Source organism: Falco biarmicus, chromosome 1, assembly GCF_023638135.1.
Source record: "Falco biarmicus isolate bFalBia1 chromosome 1, bFalBia1.pri, whole genome shotgun sequence".
Lineage (NCBI taxonomy): Eukaryota > Metazoa > Chordata > Aves > Falconiformes > Falconidae > Falco > Falco biarmicus.
Window position 1 is genome coordinate 111310577 of NC_079288.1, and position 20387 is coordinate 111330963.

General features: G+C 39.6%; 1 protein-coding gene across 5 annotated transcripts in view; it reads right to left on the bottom strand.

Moving 5' to 3' along the window:
* Positions 1 to 20387, bottom strand: part of DCLK2 (doublecortin like kinase 2) — a 98423-nt gene that overhangs the window by 40028 nt on the left and 38008 nt on the right. For 3 of the 5 annotated variants that reach the window (XR_008825695.1, XR_008825692.1, XM_056360806.1), the window contains exons 3-5: positions 10957 to 11059; positions 8441 to 8539; positions 7066 to 7116 (exon numbers count right to left, since the gene is read on the bottom strand). Coding sequence is in view for 2 of the 5 variants with exons in the window: in XM_056360806.1 (XP_056216781.1) it covers positions 7066 to 7116; positions 8441 to 8539; positions 10957 to 11059 (253 nt within the window). In the remaining 3 variants the exon portion in view is untranslated. The remainder of the gene's footprint in view (positions 1 to 7065; positions 7117 to 8440; positions 8540 to 10956; positions 11060 to 20387) is intronic. The other 2 variants (XR_008825696.1, XM_056360815.1) reach the window with 1 other exon arrangement.

Sequence of the window (20387 nt, forward strand, 5' to 3'; positions counted from 1 at the left end):
TATGTAGACAGAATAGCACACTGTTGATCATACACAGATATGATGCGACATTATTTCCTCTCTAGCTGAACCTCATTTTTCCTGGAAAAGGAAAATATGAGGCAGAATTTTAAGAGTGGAAAAGGTTTCATAGCTGATTCATGGTGAAGAATTAATTTTTCAGGAAAAAAAAAAAAAAAGCAACCCTGGCAAATAGAAGCTTAGCTTCAAAGTAAATAATACAGTTGCTCCTGCACATAGCCTTTACACATCCAGAGGTCTGTCATGGGTTATGCATTGCTTCTTAACCAACACTATCAGATTTATTTTGCAAGTGTCTGTTAACCTAGTACTCTAACATTCTCTGAGTGCTGAAGATGCCTTCCAAGCACCATCTGCCAGTAGGCCAGGCCTACTGCACTGCAACTTCCACAAATCCCTGGTTTTCACAAAAATCTCTCTCTCTGATGTGTGATGTTAAGATGCAACTAATTAGCATTTAGCTACACAACAAGTCTATCTTGAAGTCTGATAACTCAGATATACATTCCCAAATCTATTACTGGATTAAGAGCTTAGTCTTTTCTACTAAAAGGAATTAGTATGTTTTTAGGATATTTTTATCTTGACTTTAAGAAGGGTTGTCTGTAAGAACAATACACAAATTATTTGAATTTTTTAAGAAGCTGTAAGTATTTAGGTATATGTATCCCTCCTGCAAACTTCTTTTCACCACCTTATTTTAGATAACCTTCTTGAAACCTGGCATAATGATGTATCGTTGTTTTATAAAGAATTTGCAATTATGATGAGGAAAAGAGCTAGTGAATGCTATTTTACTGTTTTCTGCTTCTTGTGCACACAATTTGCTCTAGCCATTAGAAAAAATACTGAGCTGCAAAGTTAGCAACCAAAAATGAGATATTTCAGTAGAAGAATTTGCTTCCAAATGACCAACTATTACTACAGAAGGAAAACAATTTTGTTTGTTCACAAATTCTTTTTATACAGCTCACAGAATGGATTGATAGCCAAGTCTTATATCCACAGATGAGAAGGGTAGTGGTGGGTAATGAGACAGTGTGAGACCTGAGCATGATGTAAATGGTATGGAATAAGGTGTGGAGACTGTGCTGGTGTGCAGGTTTTGGCTGGGGGAGAGTCAATTTTCTTCATAGTAGCTGGTATGGGGCTATGCTTTGGATTTGCGCTGGAAACTGTGTTGATAATTCAGGGATGTTTCCATTACTGCATCCCCTTCCCTCATCCTGCTGGGGAGGGGAGCGAGTGAGCAGCTATGCGTGTGCTTTCGTTGCTGGCTGGGGTTAAACCACAATGGTACTTGTTGGTACCTAACATGGGTTTGAGATAATAACACCACCTCACAGGGTTTGAGATAATAACAGATTGACCGGAGCATATTTATAGGTATTTAGAAGGGACCGGTATCTGTTAACAGTTGTGGGTCAAGATACGGATTCATCTGTTCTCAATATTAGTTCATCTGATCTGCACCATTTTTTTTGCTGTACACGTGAAAGATCAGCGTTGGCTTTTGCAGTTTGCTGTGCTCTGTAGTGATGAGTGATGTTTTGCCTGAGAGATTTGTTATTAAAACACTGACCTTGAGCTCAATCAGGTATTTTGGGCTCTGTACTTTGGGTACCATCTCATGGAGACAATTTAACAGTTATACTTCTTCCTCTGTTTGGGGGGGGGGTGGGGGGTGGGGGGGTTGTTTGTTTGTTTTTGTTTGTTTGTTTGGGGTTTTTTTGTTGGGTTTTTTTTTTTTTTTTTTTTTCAGAAATACAGAATGGCACCTTCATTACCTTCTTCTGTGATGTTTTCTCCCTTGCTACAGCAGCTTCTCAGTATCTTGAACATACTTGAGTAGTTAAGATACTTCTATTGGTACTTCTTAAGAATATTGCTTCAGTTTTATCTAAGGTTAATAAGCAATTTAGGAATCTGATCCAGGCTCCGCGAGGGTATGGTCATGGGTGGCATGGCACATGGGAGAATACGGGCAGGCATCTGGAGAACCTCTCACCTCCAATGGTCTGGAACTGCACTCCCAATCAACTACTGGATCCTGATGAAGTAGTAGAATGTTTGGGAAAAAAATAATAATAAATTCCATGGCTGTTCCAAAGAGGCACAACTTACCGCACTGTGCTGGGCCCTGGCCAGCACCTACCAAACACTGCTTGACATTATGTAGCACCCTCAGGTAAAAGAGAGGTAAAACATACCAAGGGACACTATGGTAAAACCAGACACTCTTGTCAGTCACCCCTATAACTAAAAAGAAACAATGAAACTAGAAGTCAGCTCATTTAGTAAAGGATGAAGAAGCTTCTCCTAAGAGGGAGCAGGACAAAGACTGGGAAGAGGTAGCCTGTTTTGCAGCACAGCAGTCACAAGAACAGGAGGAGGAAGAGACTGAAATCACGAGCCACAAACTACCCGATCCCTATCCCTAAGTGAGCTGCGACAGACACAAAAAGATTTTAGCTGTCAACCAGGTGAGGTAGTTCTCAGCTGGTTACTCTGATGCTGGGATTCTGGGGCTAGTAGTCAGGAATCAGAGGGTAACGAAGCCTGGCAATGAAGCTAGGGTCTCTTGCTAAGGGTAAGGCCATTGACAAAGGGACTGGAAAGAAGGCAGGAGTCCTCAGTCTTTGGTGGTGACTCCTGTCAATTGTGAAGGACAGGTGAAGGAAGAACTTGCAAACGCCCAGAGAAAACGGACCAACACTGAGGGATGTATCCAGTATCTGTCAGAATTAGCCAGGCTGGACATGATCTGTAACAACCTAGATGATGCCCAGGCATCCAAAGAGCCGGATGAAATCCGTTGCACAAGGTCCACGTAGCAAAAGCTTGTACAAAACGCACCGATGTCATACACCCACACCCTGGCGATAATAAGCTGGACAGACATGGAGGCACCAAATATAGATGAACTGGCCAGATAACTTCAAGAATATGAAGATAATCTTGCTTCCTCCATGTGGGCCTGTGTCTCAGCTGTAGAGGGACTGACCCAAAATGTCTGAGCAAGCCAAGAAGGATAGGTCTTCCTCATTCACTCCAACCAAGGCCTCAGCCGCCTTCTGTTCAAGAGTACAGGTACCTGGGGTGCACACCATGTGCAATGCTGCAGTTCTTCCTGTGTCACCAGGGGGAGGACACGAGGAAGTGGGATGGTGAACCCACCTGGAGACTAGACACTCAGGTACATGAACTGCAAGGAGAAACAATAGACAAAAAGCATCCATCCAGGAAAATTACTGCTCCAGTGTCTGTCAGACAGAGCAGAAGGGCTAATCGTCTTTTGACCTTGATGAAGGGACTTCTGTTTTGCAGTACAAAAATCAAGCGATGAAGACTCCAGCCAGGAACAGAAGGGCCCTGCCTTCAACTAGGTGGAGGAACAGGACAACTGGGTTTACTGGACCATGTGGATTCGATGGCCTGGCACGTCAGCCCCATGAGACTATAAAGCTCTAGTGGACACCAGTGCACAGTGTACTCTAATACCATCGGATTACAAGGGGCAGAATCCATCTGTATTTCTGGAGTGATGGGAGGACCCCAAGAACTGTTTGTGTTGGAGGCTGAGATAAGCCTAACTGGGAATGAGCAGCAAAAGCATCCTATTGTGTGACTGGTCCAGAGGCTCCCTGTATCCTTGGCACAGACTTCCTCAGGAGAGGGTACTTCAAAGACCCAAAAGAATACTGGTGGAGTTTTGGTTTAGCTGCCTTGAGTATGAAGAAGATTAAACAGCTGTCTAACTTGCATGGTCTCTCAGAGAATCTGTCTGTGATGGGGTTGCTGCAAGTTAAAGAACAGCAGGTGCCAACTGCTACCATGACACTGCACTAGCGACAATACCACAACAATTAAGACTCCCTGGTTCCCATCTATAAGTTGATCTGGTCACTGGAGAGCCAAGGACTGACCAGTAAGACTCATTCAGCATTTAACAGTCCCATATTCCCAGTGCAAAAATCGAGGACTGAATGAAGCCACACTGCTGCGAAGTGTTGCAGTACCAGACACGCTAGAACTCCAATACGAGCCACCAAATGGTATGCAACAACTGACACTGCCAATGCATTTTTCTCAAACCCTCTGGCAGCACAGTGCAGGCCACAGTTTGCTTTCACATGGAGGGGTATCCAGTATACCTGGAATCAACTGCCCCAGGCATGAGAACACAGTCCTATCGTCTGTCATGGACTGCTACAGACTGCACTGGAACCAGGTGAAGCTCCCAAACACCTGCAATATATTGACGACATCATTGTGTGAGGCAATGCAGTGGAAGAAGTGTTTGAGAAAGAGAGAAGAAGAATCTAGATTCTTTCGAGAGCTGGTTTTGCTATAAACGAAAGTAAGGTCGAAGGACCTGCACAGGAAATCCAGTTTTTAAGAATAAAATGGCAAGATAAGCGTCATCATACCCCAACAGATGTGATTAATAAAACAACAGCTGTCTCCATCAGCTAACAAAAAAAGAAACACAAGCTTTCTTAGGTGGCGTGGGGTTTTGGAGAACGCATATTCTAGGTTATAATCTGATCATAAGTCCTCTCTAGCAAGTGACCCAGAAGAATAATGACTTTGAATGGGGCCCTGAGCAGCAGCAAGGCTTAGAACAAACTAAATGGGAGATAGTTCACGTGGTAGCACTTGGGCCAGTCCAGACAGGACAAGATGTGAAAAACATGCTTTACACCTCAGCCAGGGATAACGGCCCCACCTGGAGCCTCTGGCAGAAAGAGCCTGAAGAGATTTGAGACTGACTCCAATTGAAAAAGAAGTATTAGCAGCATGTGAAGGAATTCAAGCCACTTCAGAAGTAGTTGGTACTGAAGCACAGCTCCTTTTGGGACTTTGATTGCCTGTGTTCGGCTGGATGTTCAAAGGGAGAGTCCCCTCTACACAGCGCAACTGATGCTGCACAAGTCAGTCACGCAGATAACAACGCAACAGGCTTGAATAGGAAAACCCAACGGCCTAGGAATTCTGGAATTGATCACGGACTGGCCAGAGGGCTGAAACTTTGGAGCGTCGCCAGAGGAGATGACTCCTGCTGAAGAGGCCCTTCTGTATAATAAATCACCAGAAAATGAAAAGCAGTATGCCCTGTTTATGGATAAATCCTGTCAGATTGTGGGAAAACACTGAAGGTGGAAAGCTGCTGTGAAAGGTGGAAAGCCCACACGACAAGTCACAGAAACTGAAGGACAAGGTGTATTGAATCAGTTTGCAGAAGCAAGCAGCAGTGCAAGTACAGCAGTGACCAGCCCCGAGCTGGCTTTGGTGCCTGGTAACTCCACAGAACACACCACCTCTCCTGTCCTGAGTGACCACCATAATGGATAGAGCCTGAAGTCATGGACTAAATGAACTCAGTGGACATTTTGTGGACATTTAGGGACATTTTGCAGTCATTTCACAGGGGTGGTCCATAGACTACGGGAATGAGAGCCATGTATTATATCAAAGGACAGTACAGGTGGTGGTGGGTAATGAGAACGTATTGGATAGCATGAGACCTAAGCACGATGTAAATGGTATGAAATAAGGGGTGGAGAATGTGCTGGTTTTGGCTGGGGTACTGTTAATTTTCTTCGTAGCAGCCGGTATGGGGCTACATCCTGGATTTGTACTGGAAACGGTGTTGATAATTCAGGGATGTTTCCATTACTGCTGAGCAGCGCTTACACAGAGCCAAGGGCTTTTCTGTTTATCACACCACCCTGCCAGTGAGCAGGCTGGGGGTGCACAAGAAGTCAAGAGGGGACACAGCTGGGACAGCTGACCCCAACTGACCAAAGGGGTATTTTAGGGATATTGCATTCTATATGAAATCATGCCCAGCAATAAATCTTGGGGGAAGGTTGGAGCGGGGCCACTGCTCAGGGACTGACTGGGCATTGGTCAGTTGGTGCTGAACAACTGTTTTCATTTGCATCACTTGTCTATTCCTCTCGTTGCTATTTTCCTTTTCATTACAATTTGTTCTTGTTATTATTTCCGTTACTAAACTCTTCTTATCTCAACCCAGGAATTTTCTCACTTTTACCCTTTCAATTCTTCTCTTCTCCCATCCTGCTGCAGGGGGAGGAAGCGAGTGAGCAGCTGAGTGGTGCTTAGTTACCAGCCGGGGTTAAAACACGACACTGTTGTTTCAAACAGCACTACTTTAATTTTTTTTTTTAAATAACCTCAAGAAACACACAAGCATCTGTGTTCATTTTTGGCACAAACCTGTCTGCTGTCCACTGCTATTCATTTACTGATTATTTCATGTACATGCAAAACTTACCTTTCTTATCTATTTTCTAAGTTCTTATGAGGTTTCTTTCAAGATATATAGCAGCCTGAATATCAAAAAGATAAATTCTTTTCTGTTGTTCTTTAAGTAGTATCTATTAGGCTACAATTCTTTAGCATATTGGAATATTGAAAACTGAAAAAAACCTATGAATATTTTTAAATTGTTAACTTCTAGTATCATCCAAAGTCTCAACTTATTTGCTAATCAAAATGCATGTTACTTGTTTTAGATATACTTTCAGTTTGAGCTGAAGGTTCAAAGAGGTTTCTCTGTGTTTTAGAGCTTAGGCCGAAATAATACAAGTAAACAAAGGAAGGTAAGAAACTGCAAGTAGAATGAAAAACTGTAACGCGTGGTTTTGTGCTGCTTTTTTTAGCAACTATTAGCCCTGTCTTTTTGCACTAGTTGAAGTTTTCAATTATAATATACTTTAGAATACACGTACAAATTTATTGCTCCTCAGAATACTCTTCTACTTGTAGTCAAATCATACCTTTACAAATTTAACTTTGACACCATTACAGATGTCCGACAACTATAAAACATCATTTATATTATTTCACTTATAATCTACTTCAACAAAAACCTACACCCATAATGTCTCTGGTTCGCCAAATTCAAAACCTGTGTTTCAAGCTTGAAAATATTCACAAATACAGCAAAAAGAATACAGGTAGATGGATAGGGAGGAGACACACTAGTGATATACAGCCATAATAGTAATGGCTCACCTGGGGATTTTGCTGAAGAATAAGCACTGGAGTAGTGGCCACCCCTCTTTACTGTACTCATATATTTGACACAAAGGAAAGAGACATTAAGGAAAGAAGTTATTAAACAGCTCTGAACATGCATGAAAGGAAGAAGGGTAAATAAAGATAAGTAAAGACTACATGAGAAAAAATGGCAAGTAAACAGAAGGATAAATACTAGACACTTCGGATAAGTTTTCCAAATTAAACAAACCAAAGGGTTGTCCAAGTAGAAATAAGTAAGGAAATGACAGCACTGATTTCTAAATACTTCGCATAAAATTTACTGTTGATGGATATCCCATGTGATCTCACTGGTTAATAGGACTGCATGAAATGTAGATCAGTTCTGAAACTTGCCCTTCATGCTATCTTTCTCTTTGTTCTTAGTGCAATCCTTCTTTGAAACTTTTCGGTTAATATTCAACCATTATAAATAGATGACAAATATGCCACTTTGAAAGAACCCAAAGTCATAAAATTACTTTAACCAGCATCAATAAAGCAAAAGAAATACTGATATGGAAACAAGAATATGGAACATGTTGCAATTCTGGATACACACACAGAAGCTTACATGTGTAGTTACATTCAAAACAGAGCATCGTATATTTATGAATTCAATGGTTTGATTTCAGGGCTACTTCTCCAGGTCTGAGGGGAAAAAAATATTTTTTATTGTATTTAGAAATTAAATGCAGAGGTAAAAAAAGGAAAAAAACAAGTTTCTCCCTTCTGTTTACTTGCATAAAGAATTCAATGGTTGGAACATACGGTGTTCAGCCAAAATGCTGGTAAAAACACAATGTGAACCTTTCTTTGAAAGTACAGGAAGCACAAGAAGAATAAAACAACTTTCTCTGTTAATGGGCAATAACATTCCAGAACATCTCCTAAAATTACTGGAAACAGCAGAATCCTATATTTCCAACAGTATTGGGCTTATATGAGAGAAACCTGTCAAATTCAAAACACCTAAGGATATACTCTAGTTCAATGAACATGAATTTAACCACATAACATCCTGTCTTCAAGAAAATTAATTGCCATGCTGAAAACACATCCCAAGTGTACAATTAGTACAAATTATTCCAATGTTCATAAAATGAAATTTTTTGTGCTTGTTAATTAAAAAACAGAAACCAGATTTCTTCTCAGGATTCAAAACTGAATGCAAATTTTATTACAAATCAGTATTAAATCTATGAGATAAACTGAAAAAAAACGTATTTCTTCCCTCAAGAAACAAAGCATGGTGCACTTACTTCAGACAGAGCCAACAGTTTTTAACTCCGTTAAATAAATTCAAAGTTTCATGTATTTTACATGTTCAACTCTTTCCTAAAAGCAGTACCTGAGGCAGGTGATTTGCTTCGACGTGAAGGTCCTGGACTTTTGGACCCAGTATGCCTCATGCCAGATCGGGAATAAGAGGACTTCATAACACGGCATTCTGCAATGCAAGCAGATAGATTTTTGACAACAGTTCAATGTTACAGTCTTCCTCCAAACACTACTGTTGCTGTTTATTATCCAGAAAATGAACATCAGTGTTTTCTAAACGTGCTTGCCCAACTAAATGAAACAAATTCCTAAGAGAATCTCAAAACTACACACCATACAACATTATTTGAGCTACTCAAACACTGTATGTAATATTCTGCATGTAATATTTCTTCATGTTTTGAAGCTGGGTTATTACTATAATTCATGTTTGTACCTATGCACAGCTGAAAGAGTAGTCAGCTGATGCCAAGGTTCCTCTGATAATTCAGTAAATCCTGCATGCTATAATGACAACTTCATGCCAGGCAACTGCAAAGCATGCCCCGTTTACCTTCTTTTGTAAGAAACTGATGTTGTGACCAATTTTTAAGGAGGTGAAAAATGACTACTGTTTCCAAAAGGCTGTGACAATAATTATGGCCACTTACCAACAGCTATATATCATTAAATAAAGGACAGTCTAGATGGGAAAGGAATCGATAGGCATACATGCATTGACATTTTGGAAAGATTTTAATTCCTATAGTTAGCACCCACTGCAAATCACTCCCAACAGAATCATATAAATTTCCCCTCTAATTTTGTCCCTGTTCTTCATCACTATGTCATCAATGCTATCATTATGATGCCACGTCACCATCAAAAATAGTAAGTAGAGCTGATGCCCTGCCAGTCATGTTCCAGTCTGTACCTAACCTGCTTTTCTCCACTAAGATCTCTAGAGTTGTTAGAGGAAGCAGGGACCACCAAAGCTGAACAGACAAAAGGAGGAAAAAAATCCCTCCATCATGGGTTCTTGGAAAGGAAAGGAGTCCAATTAGTCCGTGAATGGCATAATGGAAGAAGCAAAGTTACAGCCTTAAAAATCTGCAAGGGAAATAATGATTTTGCCAAGACTGGGATTTGCATTGTGAGTTAATACAACCATACTCTTCCATTCCTGTGTAAGCATAAAATCGTATCTTAGCTAGTCTAAAACTATGTTAAAAAAGTACCCTTCTTGTCACCTCCACACTCGCTGAATCGACATAAACAGGCAGTTCTCGAAAAGCAGCATACTGGCAATAACAACCGAATGGGAACCAGCCAAATCCTCCATCCATCCAAATGTATGGACCACTGGTTAGATATATACCTGTACTTCTTGATGTAGCTCAAGATTTTGTAATGAAACTATGGCATTTGTAAAAATTAGAAAAACACCAGATGCTTTTGCTCCACACTCACACCCACACTCCTTCACAACCTGAAGCTCTTTAATAATCTGATGATTATTGCCAGGGCAAGTTTTTTTTTACCACAGATCAACTTTTTCATAAAAGAAAATCAGGGTGATTCTACAGCTGAACCAATACATGTCTTGTTGCACCTGTAGTGATAGGGTAAGGGGTAATAGTTTTAAAATAAGAAAGGGTACATTCAGACTAGATAGAAGGAAGAAATTTTTTATGATCAGGGAGGTAAAGCACTGGAACAGGTTGCTCAAATTAGTTGTAGATGCCCCATCCAGGGAAACATTCAAGGTCAGGTTGGACAGGGCTGTGCGTAATCTGATCTAGCTGAAGATGTCCCTGCTCATCACAGGAGTGCTGAACTAGATGACTTTTAATGGTCCCTTCCAACCCAAACAATTCCATGACTCAATGAACACGGAGGAAAACCCAACATATATATGATTTGACATGCCAAGCCAATTCTACAAGTCCCTGGTAGAGAGCTTTTTCCTTGAACTTACATTATACATTTTCTCTTTACAGAAAGACAACTGTCATAAGTCAAATCCATGATCTGTCAACAGCAGACAGCCTGGGCACAAAGTCTCAGTTGGTCTCACCTCCTTCCCCACCCAACAGCACCCCCTATAACCTCGCAATATCAACAGGCTCAACACTTGGTCTATAGCAGACAAGACTGAAATGTGTGAATTGTCTAGCAGGAAAACTCAAGACCTGAAATGAGCATGGTTACATATGTGATTTTTCAAAAGAATCTCATGAAAACAGCAATATGGAAATCATCTTATAGTCACAGATACCAAAAGTGAACTTTTGAAACATATTTTAGATTCATTAGATTCATGACTGAACCTTTTAAAACTCAATGGTGTTTTCCATGTAAATTTAGGGACCAGGTCTGTTTTCTAAGAAAATATATCATATTTATTAGTGCATTTTAACAGACTTACAGAATCCAGATGATGGTTTAGAAAAACTTTTTAATCCATAGGAAAATATATTCCCATGTATATTTTCCTTAATTACACAACTCTTGAGCATTGAACAGGGGGATGGTGAGGCCGTGGGTAGGGGGAATAGTTCTCAATGAGGTTAACTATTTCAGCGGGTTTGGGATATACAGTCTTACCACTGTGATCCAACACGAAGTCATCCTGAGCATACCGGTATTTCTCAGGCCCACACGCAATGAAGACGTCATCATCTCCAAAGAAGTCCTGCAGGCATGTCACCTTGACAGCAAAATATACAAAGCAAAATAAATAAATGCAGCACTTTCAAATACTAAATCTGCAGTTAGTCTGCAACAATTAGTAAGTTTGTGTTTTCATTTTCACAGTGCCACTATAATATTCTTTTATAATGACAGCAACACTCCAGTTCAAGTACTTCAGCTCTCCCAGTAATGCAGGAAACCTTAGGGTCAAGAATGTAAAATATGACTGTCCCTCACCTTCAAAAACACCTTCTCTTACATTTAACACCTGGATTTATGCCTAGAACTACACATGCATGCTGATGACTGACAAGACCAGTTATAAACACTACTCAAATACCAAAGCTTCTCGTATTCTTACATTAATTGCTTATGGGAAAATCTGTTGAATTAAAATGACTGCATTTACAAGTTATTTTTTTTAATGCTCTGAGGCATTTAACTTCCATGTTTTAATGTCCTGTTAAAAAAAAAATAATAATCCTCTCTTTATTAAAAGGTATTCCATATTCAAGAAAAAAGGTACAGAGCTCCTCCCATGCCCTTTGCAGCTCTGACTATTCTTATTTCTTTCAGTAATGATGTTACCATGTATTTCAAGAAGGATGGGGATACCAGAAAGAAAAATGTTTTAGACATTCTTTAAAAACACAAAAACAAAGACCTTGAAAAAAACTCACTCCTCAAAAGTCAGTGAAAGTCAGCTTGTGAAGGAGCAAGTGTCTGCTTTAAAAACAACATAACCCCTAAAATGCCATAACAAGAAATCCCACTGGACTCATTCTAACTCCCTTGTAAGAAAAAAAAGTGTTTGCACGTAGCAAACTATTTTTTTAAATATAAACGGATTAAAATTTTACAGTGTAATTTCTTCCCTACTCTTTTTAACATGGCACACCCTAATGAGATCTGGGAATAAAAGCTATGTAGAAGCTAAGAGAGTTAGAACTATTTGATAAAATCAAGTAAATAAAGAAGTAAAACAAAAAAACCTGCTTTTAGGGAAGCTAGCTTTTTTCCTTCCCAGACACCTATCAACACCATTTGCATATTCTGCCCACTGTGACAATAGCAAATATTGGCAGAACTACACGAAGGAGCCTCTACTGCCTGCAGTATTCCAAGAAACACTGGGAATACCAATGAGCCTCAGCTTTCTGCAAGAACACCCACACAGGGCATGCACCAGCACCAGCAGCACAGTTGTCATGGCAGCTAACCCAGCAATAACAGCCGGTGCCCTTACAGCAAGGTCCTCACTACAGTGCCACACGCAGCAGCCAGCATTCATGTCACTGTGTTATGCAGCTAAAGGACTGCAGCCATCACCAAAATACTTTTATTGCTACCACACCATTGCAGTGACAACCTGCTCTCATTGACGAGAGACATTTTCAGCTGTGCCTGAAACCACTGCTTCTAGTTAACCAAAGAGGCAGTAATAACTGGATTCAAAAGGCCATACAAATTTAAGAATAGTTTTGCTAACATGGGATTTATTCCTCTCTGCTTAATAACTCTACTAATATGAGGACTCATTAACATTACCCACAGGTTTCAGGAATTCAGCCACCAACCCAAACCCACCAGTACAGGCACAGTGGTGGGACAGCTTTCAGAACACTCATCCCAGAAGCACTGCTGGACACGGGCAGAGTTCTGCAAGGTTCACACCAAAAGACGGCCAAAAACCAGGTGCCATTTCCACAAGCTCTGCCTACCCATCACTGCTCTACTTATGCCCCCAATGCCCTTGCGGTGCTGTTTTGAGCAGGTTAGAGTTAAGTGATGTGGTTTAGCAAAGCCTAAAATTAATCTTTCTGTTCCGATTCCAATCCTCGCCCTCACCCCTTAACCCACCCAGCCTAACATCTGAGCTGAGAGTAACAGAGGAGAGAATGATGGCTCTTACGTCACACTGGGAAACAACACAGGGATATAACTGCATGCAGCAGCATCCTTTTGTTATCTGCAGGGCAATTTACAATGGAAGGGTCAGATCTGTGTGCAAAAGATGACAGATGTACCTTAAAATCTTTTGTAAATGGCTACCGGGGAGGGGAAGAACTTTAATAAAGGTATTAATTTCCATAGGTGCTTCCCCACATGTTCAGGTATATACAGTTTCTCCAGGCAAGAATACACCGGAGTTGTTATAAGTACCAGTAAGCAGATAAACGGCTGGAGGTGGAGCAACGGCACCTCCGTCCCGGAGCTCAGGCTAATGCCAGCCTCTCAGCCTGCTTACACACTGCGTATCTGGCCTGTGTGACTTCCACCTGTCAGCCAGAGACCAAGACAGACTTGGGCTTACTGTAAAAGATACTAAACTACACTTACAACTGGAAGCCACATCAATGCAAGTATGAGAAAGATTTACATAAATGCTCGCTATATGCCAGCAGTGAATGCTAGAAGTCCTCCTTCTCCCTATGAATAGTCTGGACTGGCTATACATAAAATACACAAGGAAAAAATATTGGAAAAGTGTATTCAACAAGGAATAAAGATCTGTTAGAACTTACCAATCCCAAATAACCACACATTACCAGATGAGGGAAGTATTTTTAAAACCAATTTCATGAAAGCCTTTACCATAATAAAGTCAAAGAAGCAGCTCCCAATGTGCAAACAGATACTATAATAAAGTCTTTGTTTCCTACAGAATTAAAATTAATGTATATGCTGCAATTAACGATAACAGTTTTTTGCTCAGTGTGCAAAAAACTGTTAGGAGAAAGCAGAAATGAATAAATCATTTGCATGGGGTTTTAAATGCTGCAGGTCCACTGTGGTCTAACTCGCAAATCACACAATTTCACTCAAAAAAATATCTATACTTACACCATATAGCAATTTTTTAATAGCTTTGAGCAAGATTCAATTAGTTCAGAATTTTAAAAACAAAAAAAACCTTTGAACACCTTTTTTTTTTGAGCTTCATTAGCAGTAGAACTTGTGCCTATGAATATCACGTCAGTCATTCCAGTAGGTAGGGATCAAAATTTGGTTTGTCAAACTTGCGTATGCCAAACGCTGCTTCTCTTTCCACTAAGTGTCTACACTCTTGTCTTACCCATTCTTTGTTCTGCTGCACTTGGTGCTAAAAGAACTGTTCAGTCTTTCAAAATATTTCCTAAAATGCCTTTCAAAGAAAGATGCTCTTAGCAAAGCTGTATATAAGTGTACCATAGCAAAAATAGTCAAACATGTAGTCATTTATTCAAGTAACAACTCTCTTGCTCGTCTTGATGCCATGAGCTTCTGTGCATGAAGCTGAAAATGCAAAAAGCTTTAGAAACCTTGAGGTGGTTTAGCACCAAAATGAGATCTGATTTTCAAGTACTGAGAGCTTTTTAAAAATGACAGTCATTAGGTCATTTTTGAGATTCAGATGAGGCCACTTCCTAGTTTACACCCACACAAGCTCTACACAAGTATTTAGAACCCACGCTTTCCATCAGCGGGCCTCGCAGTAAAGCTCAATCAGAACGTCTCTCCCCTATCTGTGCTTTAATTACCACAGATAGTGCTCTTTTAAAACAAGATGAAAGCAATTTGTTTGCCCAAGAAAAAAAAAATATTTAAAACCTGACTTTTTTGTAATGGACGGCATATACAGAGCTGCACAAAGAGGGTTTTTTAGGGCTTATCATCATAGCCAACACTACAAAGGCTCACACCAAAGCAGTTTCACACTTCCTTGATTTCTTCACCACCACCCCTCTCCAAAAAGTGACATATACTGTGAGAAACTGCTTTAGGAACACTTTAGAAAAATGTTATCTTGTTAACTCTGGATGTTTCAATTAACATGGTTGACATGTGTTAAACTCTTATTTATTTCTAAATACAACACGCTTTCCTAGTGAAACATTGCCTATGTTCTGCTTGTAACTCCACTGGCTTCTCTTTATTCAGAACAAGAAGTGACTTACTGGTGCCCTTCTGACAACTCAAACTGCTCTCAGGATGTCTTGTTGCATTGCTTTTTTTCAAAATACGCCACTGTACGCAGCAGAGAAGTGCATTATTTCGACAGGATTGGAATTGTCCTCAGTCCTTTAAAAACACTTGTAACAGCTTAGCATTACAAGCAGGAATGCAAGGGAACAGGGAAAAGCAAAAATGTGTGAAAAGTTTCAGAATGAATGTAACTGGAAGACAATATTACATTTTATTTTTATGTCACCCACAGCATTCCTGTGTGTCTGTTTCAACAGAATCCATTCACCTGCATCATCCTCACCATAGCTTTCTGAGTGCAAATGACTCTGGACATCACTTCCTGAGGGCTCAAAAAGGCTGTGCTCACCATTAGACTAAAGATCAGAGGGCAACATAATTTAAGGGGCAGCACCAGGATAATTAAATCTAATTGCCTTCAATTGCAAGAAACCCAAAGTAGTACGCAAGAGGCTCAGTGATCTAGTGATTCAAAACTTGAATTGCTTGTTATAAAAAAATCAGTCTTTACTCATAAAACTTCCCCCTGTCTGCAACTGAGGATATCTTGGTACACTGAATGGATGAAGTTTTGGAAAAAAACCACAAAGACCCTTTCAAACAGAGGTACACATTACTAAATATGCATTATGTTACAGAAGCGGCATGACTAACAGTAGCTTGCAGGACCATTAATGGTAAAAGCACTTCAAAGTAGCACAGCTGAAAGCCCAAAAATGCGGTTTACAAGCAGGAGAAGAAAAAAAAAAAAGAAACACAAACTGACAGGAATGGGCAAAAATTTAAGTCAAAATGTGAAAATGGGGTGTTCGTAGGGAAGGGAGACAAACACGTGTATTTGAAAAATAACTTTCCTGATCCCCTGTTGTCTAGTAGTGCGGTGTTTTAACGTCACATACACCCATCACATTTACTTTTTAAAATATATTTATATTTCTGACAAATATTTGTAACCAAAGAAGTTTGCTCTTTCCAAAAAATACTTCTTCAGACAGATCAAGCTACTGGAATAGAATATAAAAATCATGATCCATACAGAAATCCCTTTCCCATTACCATCACACGGGGCTAGAAATGTAATTTACACCAAACCCTACTCCCACCTCTGAATCTAACAAGCAGAATATACATCTCCACCAGAAGAAACAAGAACAATGGTTGATCTCTTATAGACAGAATTCAATGGGTATTTAATAGTTGTCCTTTATGAAGAAGTTACAACTAAAAAAAATGAGTAATTTAAACAAAACTTTATCCACAAGATATTTGCCTTCCAACCTCCAGAGGAAAAAAAATACAAAAAAAAAAAAAAAAAAAAGAAACTGAAACTATTCAAATTACTCTGAAAAATTCTCTCTCAAATCTTTAGCACTAAAAAGAGTTTTGTAATCATATATCAACACCCTCCAGCCAGGAGCTCACTGGATAAATTGTATTTATTGCAGCTCTACAAATATGCTTCATTCTAAATGCAGAAGCAAGAGCTGTAAAGACAGATAGTTTGGCTCAATTTAGTATGGCTGATTTAATTTAAGTAAGCAGCAGCAGGGCTGTACCGTTAAGTCCACACCCTGAGTCTGGGGAAAGCTGCTCTGGATGACAAAATTTCTTTCATCAGCTGAAAATGGAACCGAGACAACCGAACTAAAAAAGATGTGCAAGATTATTTGTATTTGTTTTAACAGTGGGAGAAATATTTATAGCTAAGGACTTCAAGAAAACAGGATATGGCGTAAATATTTAAAAAAGGAAGTACATAACATACAAGGCAAAAAGAAAATGGGAAAACTGGCATGCACAGTAACAGCTGGATTTGTGAAAATCGTTTTAGCTCTGCAGTAGTGACAGGCATTTAAGGCTGAAACTCTTAAAGAAATGCAGTGAGGTTTTTTCCATGAGTTGCCGAAAAAGAATGTGAATAATTTTTTAAATGTCAGCATGACAAATCAGATAAACCCTCCCTGCTACCGCTTTCAGTGTGACAGGTCTTCATACTTCTGCTGAGAAACATTACTCATTTTGGACTGGGACAGATTGCAGCTATGCTGTACCGATGGTTTTGCCTTTTGCCCCTTGCATAAACCTTTATTCTGAGTAAAAAAAAAAAAAAAAAAAGTCAAATATTTGTCTGGTTTGCCAGTCAAGTTGTATTAGTAATCACCATTTTTGTTCCCCCTTTCAAAAAAAGTTAGCATCTGCCACTTCCCCTTCACTGCCACATGGTCTCATTAAAATCCTTGCAGTGTTTTTGAAGCAGTCAGGCTTACAGTTCAAGGGTTTACGCATGTCCTAAAGCATAAAAGGCAAGGAAAGCACTCCTGCAGAAACAGGTCAGTTGGCTGTTTGCTGTTTCAGTTCCACCACCGACAGGGCCAGACCTAACTTTCAAAAGGAAGAGTTTCCTCTGGGCAGTCTCAGGAACTCAAAAAAGGAAGGTGAAAAGGGCATTCCCTCCCTCTCCTACAGAGTACTGTGATTTTGACACGGATTTTCTTACCTTAGGACTTCTCCTGGGTCTCTGCACTTTCACAGAAAAACTTGGCCAAGGGAAAGGGGGTGTATGTGTTCAACCAATATTCTTAACTACTTACTAAGCCATCAGTATCCTTCATGACTGAAGCCTAGACTGGCACAAAAGAGGTTCGGTACTAGCTTAAGGCAGCTATTTGCCCGGTTATACTGAGTCACATTTCCCGACATGTCTTCAGTAAACAGCGAGACAACAGCCAGCTGGGTAGCTAGAATACACCCAGGAAGCAGAAATACAGAGAAAAGTCAAACTTTTCAAAAGCCCCTGACATGCCCTTTAAAAAAACCACCTGTAATTGCCAGTAATAACCTGTTCATTTGGTAGAAAGGACAGTGTTGAAGGGAAGGGTGCTAAGTGATTTAGAAACAGACAAAAAAGAAACTGTTAAAGAGCCAGGCAAGTACAGAAGTCCGCATTGTACTCAAGAACAGCAACGAAACCCACTGCTATATCAGATATGTATTAAATCTGAAAAATCAGGTCAAATGATTAGGATTTCTGCTGGCCAAGTGCACTTGACACTTTCAAAAACTTCTGTTCCTCAACAGCTTATGTTCTCTGTGGCAGTTCTACTACATAAACTCTCTGGGAATTCCCAAACTAAACAAAATTACACAACACCAAAAGAAGGGTAAGCAAGCTACTAACCTCTGATACAATGCTTGAAAGAGCTCAACTGCTACTAAAAGTGGGCACATCTATCCAAAACAGCTATAGGGCAGGCTGGGGAGTCCTAAAGCTTGAGGACACGCATCCATGAGCTTGATAGACTCTAGACACATTTCCTACTGGCTGTAGCTGTGAGGACTATGTAATGCATCACGCTGACCTGCCCAACAGCCAACTCCATAAGGTCATTAGCAGACCAGGACCAAAAAAAAAAAAAAAAAAAAAAAAGTCTCCTTTGTTCTCTAAAAATAATTGGAATTAGGTCAAATACCTCTTAATTTCTGATGCTCAAATGAACAATTATTTTGTCTGCAACTAAAATGTGGAATACAGTGACAGAGATCAGATCACGTGGAAAGAATGCAGAAGTATTGACTGTATTACAAAATTTAAAAATTCATTACCTGATTTTCTATAATATGACCATGCATCTTGACAACAAATTTACTTGAGATTTTAAAGACTGTGATTTCTTTTATATTAATCTCCTATATTTCTTGACAAAACAAAGAAACTTTTTATAGTGGGGTTTTTTTGCTTTCTTGTTTGCAATCCACTAAGATGCTCTAAGACCTTCCCAACACTCACTTAATCTGTTTGTGAAAACATATTGGTAGTCCTTTTTCTCTACAGCTAATTCAAGTAGTTCACTGGTTTTTTGATTAACCCACGCAGCTGGTTAGCTTTAGGCTTGAGAGCAGTTCTGCTGCAGTCAATGGAATTAGTGACATTCATGAACCTATGTGCAGCCACAGCTTGTGAAAGCTCTGAGGGCCTCCCCAGCTCTGCACTGGATACTGCAATAAACTGCATAACAAATCTGATTTCTAGGTCAGAACTTCCACGGGACATGGTCTGATTTACCATTTGAGGTTTGGCATCCGGCACCCTTTTGTCTTTTCTTTCAAGTTTATTAAATTCAGCAAATAGGGAGTGAGAAAAATAATTTCCTGTTTTTAAAAAAATTGTTAAGTGTTGAATTTGCCTGCCTTGGTAAAGGTAGCTTGTTAACTTCTTTAGGAAAACAGAAAAAAAAATATTACTAAAACAAAGACCATAATGAGAATAATTCTTCTAGGCCAGTTTCCTAAATGACTATTTAATCAATGGCTGTGTCACATTATTACAGTAATCATTAGAAAATGAACTGATGCTCTGTGATGAGGAACAGCAGTGAAAAAGGAGGAGACAAACCCTTCTGTCCCGGAATCTAAAGAGTAAGAAAGAAAACAGAAATGTTAAATATTTGCTTGCTGCCTTGTAAACAGAAAAAGTCTGGCAGTAAGCCCAGGGAACACCTAATACAGTATGACAGTGCAGAAAGACTGCATAAACAGACCGGTCAGGCCACCACAACTCATACGGCTATTGGGAACAGATGACAGAACAGAACACATTTTACTTCTATTTCAATTTTAAACAGATTTTTGCATATATTTTTTAACATCTCTAATTTTAATTCAGACAATGAACACACATGGAAATGGACGATTGCATTTGGGTGGAATTCAACCAGATCATCCAGATCATCCTCACTGCATTGGAAACAACAGTAAGAAAAACAAGCTCTAGAAATATGCACAAGTTAAAGTGAGTTCCTACACACAGCCATTTCTTAAAGCCTTCCAATACCATCAGACTTTTTTTGGCAAAGTCCATTCACCAGTTTTTCCAAAGGGAAAAACTGATCTTTTGTGCAGAACTGTATTTCAACTACTGCATGGAATATAAGCAGCTATTTAGATATCAGACAATTACAGCTGAAAAGGATTAATTTTGGAAATTCTGAGTCATTTTGAATCACTGTACAACTCATCTGCCTCTGTAACACAAAACATACCAGAACAACCCTTCCCACAGTATTATCCACTACTTCAACAAGAGTCAATCATTTCAGTATATTAAACAGTGAAATTTAGCATCATGCTTTGCAATTTCAAGAGTTACAAAAAGAAACAACGGCCTTACTAAGCATGGAATAAGTGGAAATTGTACTCAAGAACAGCAACGAAACCCACTGCTATATCAGAATATGTAGTAAATCTGAAAAATCAGGTCAAATGATTAGGATTTCTGCTGGTCAAGTGCACTTGACACTTTCAAAAACTTCTGTTCCTCAACAGCTCATGATATGACCACAATCCAGTTTGTGTGAAGAATAAAAAAAAGCCCCACAATG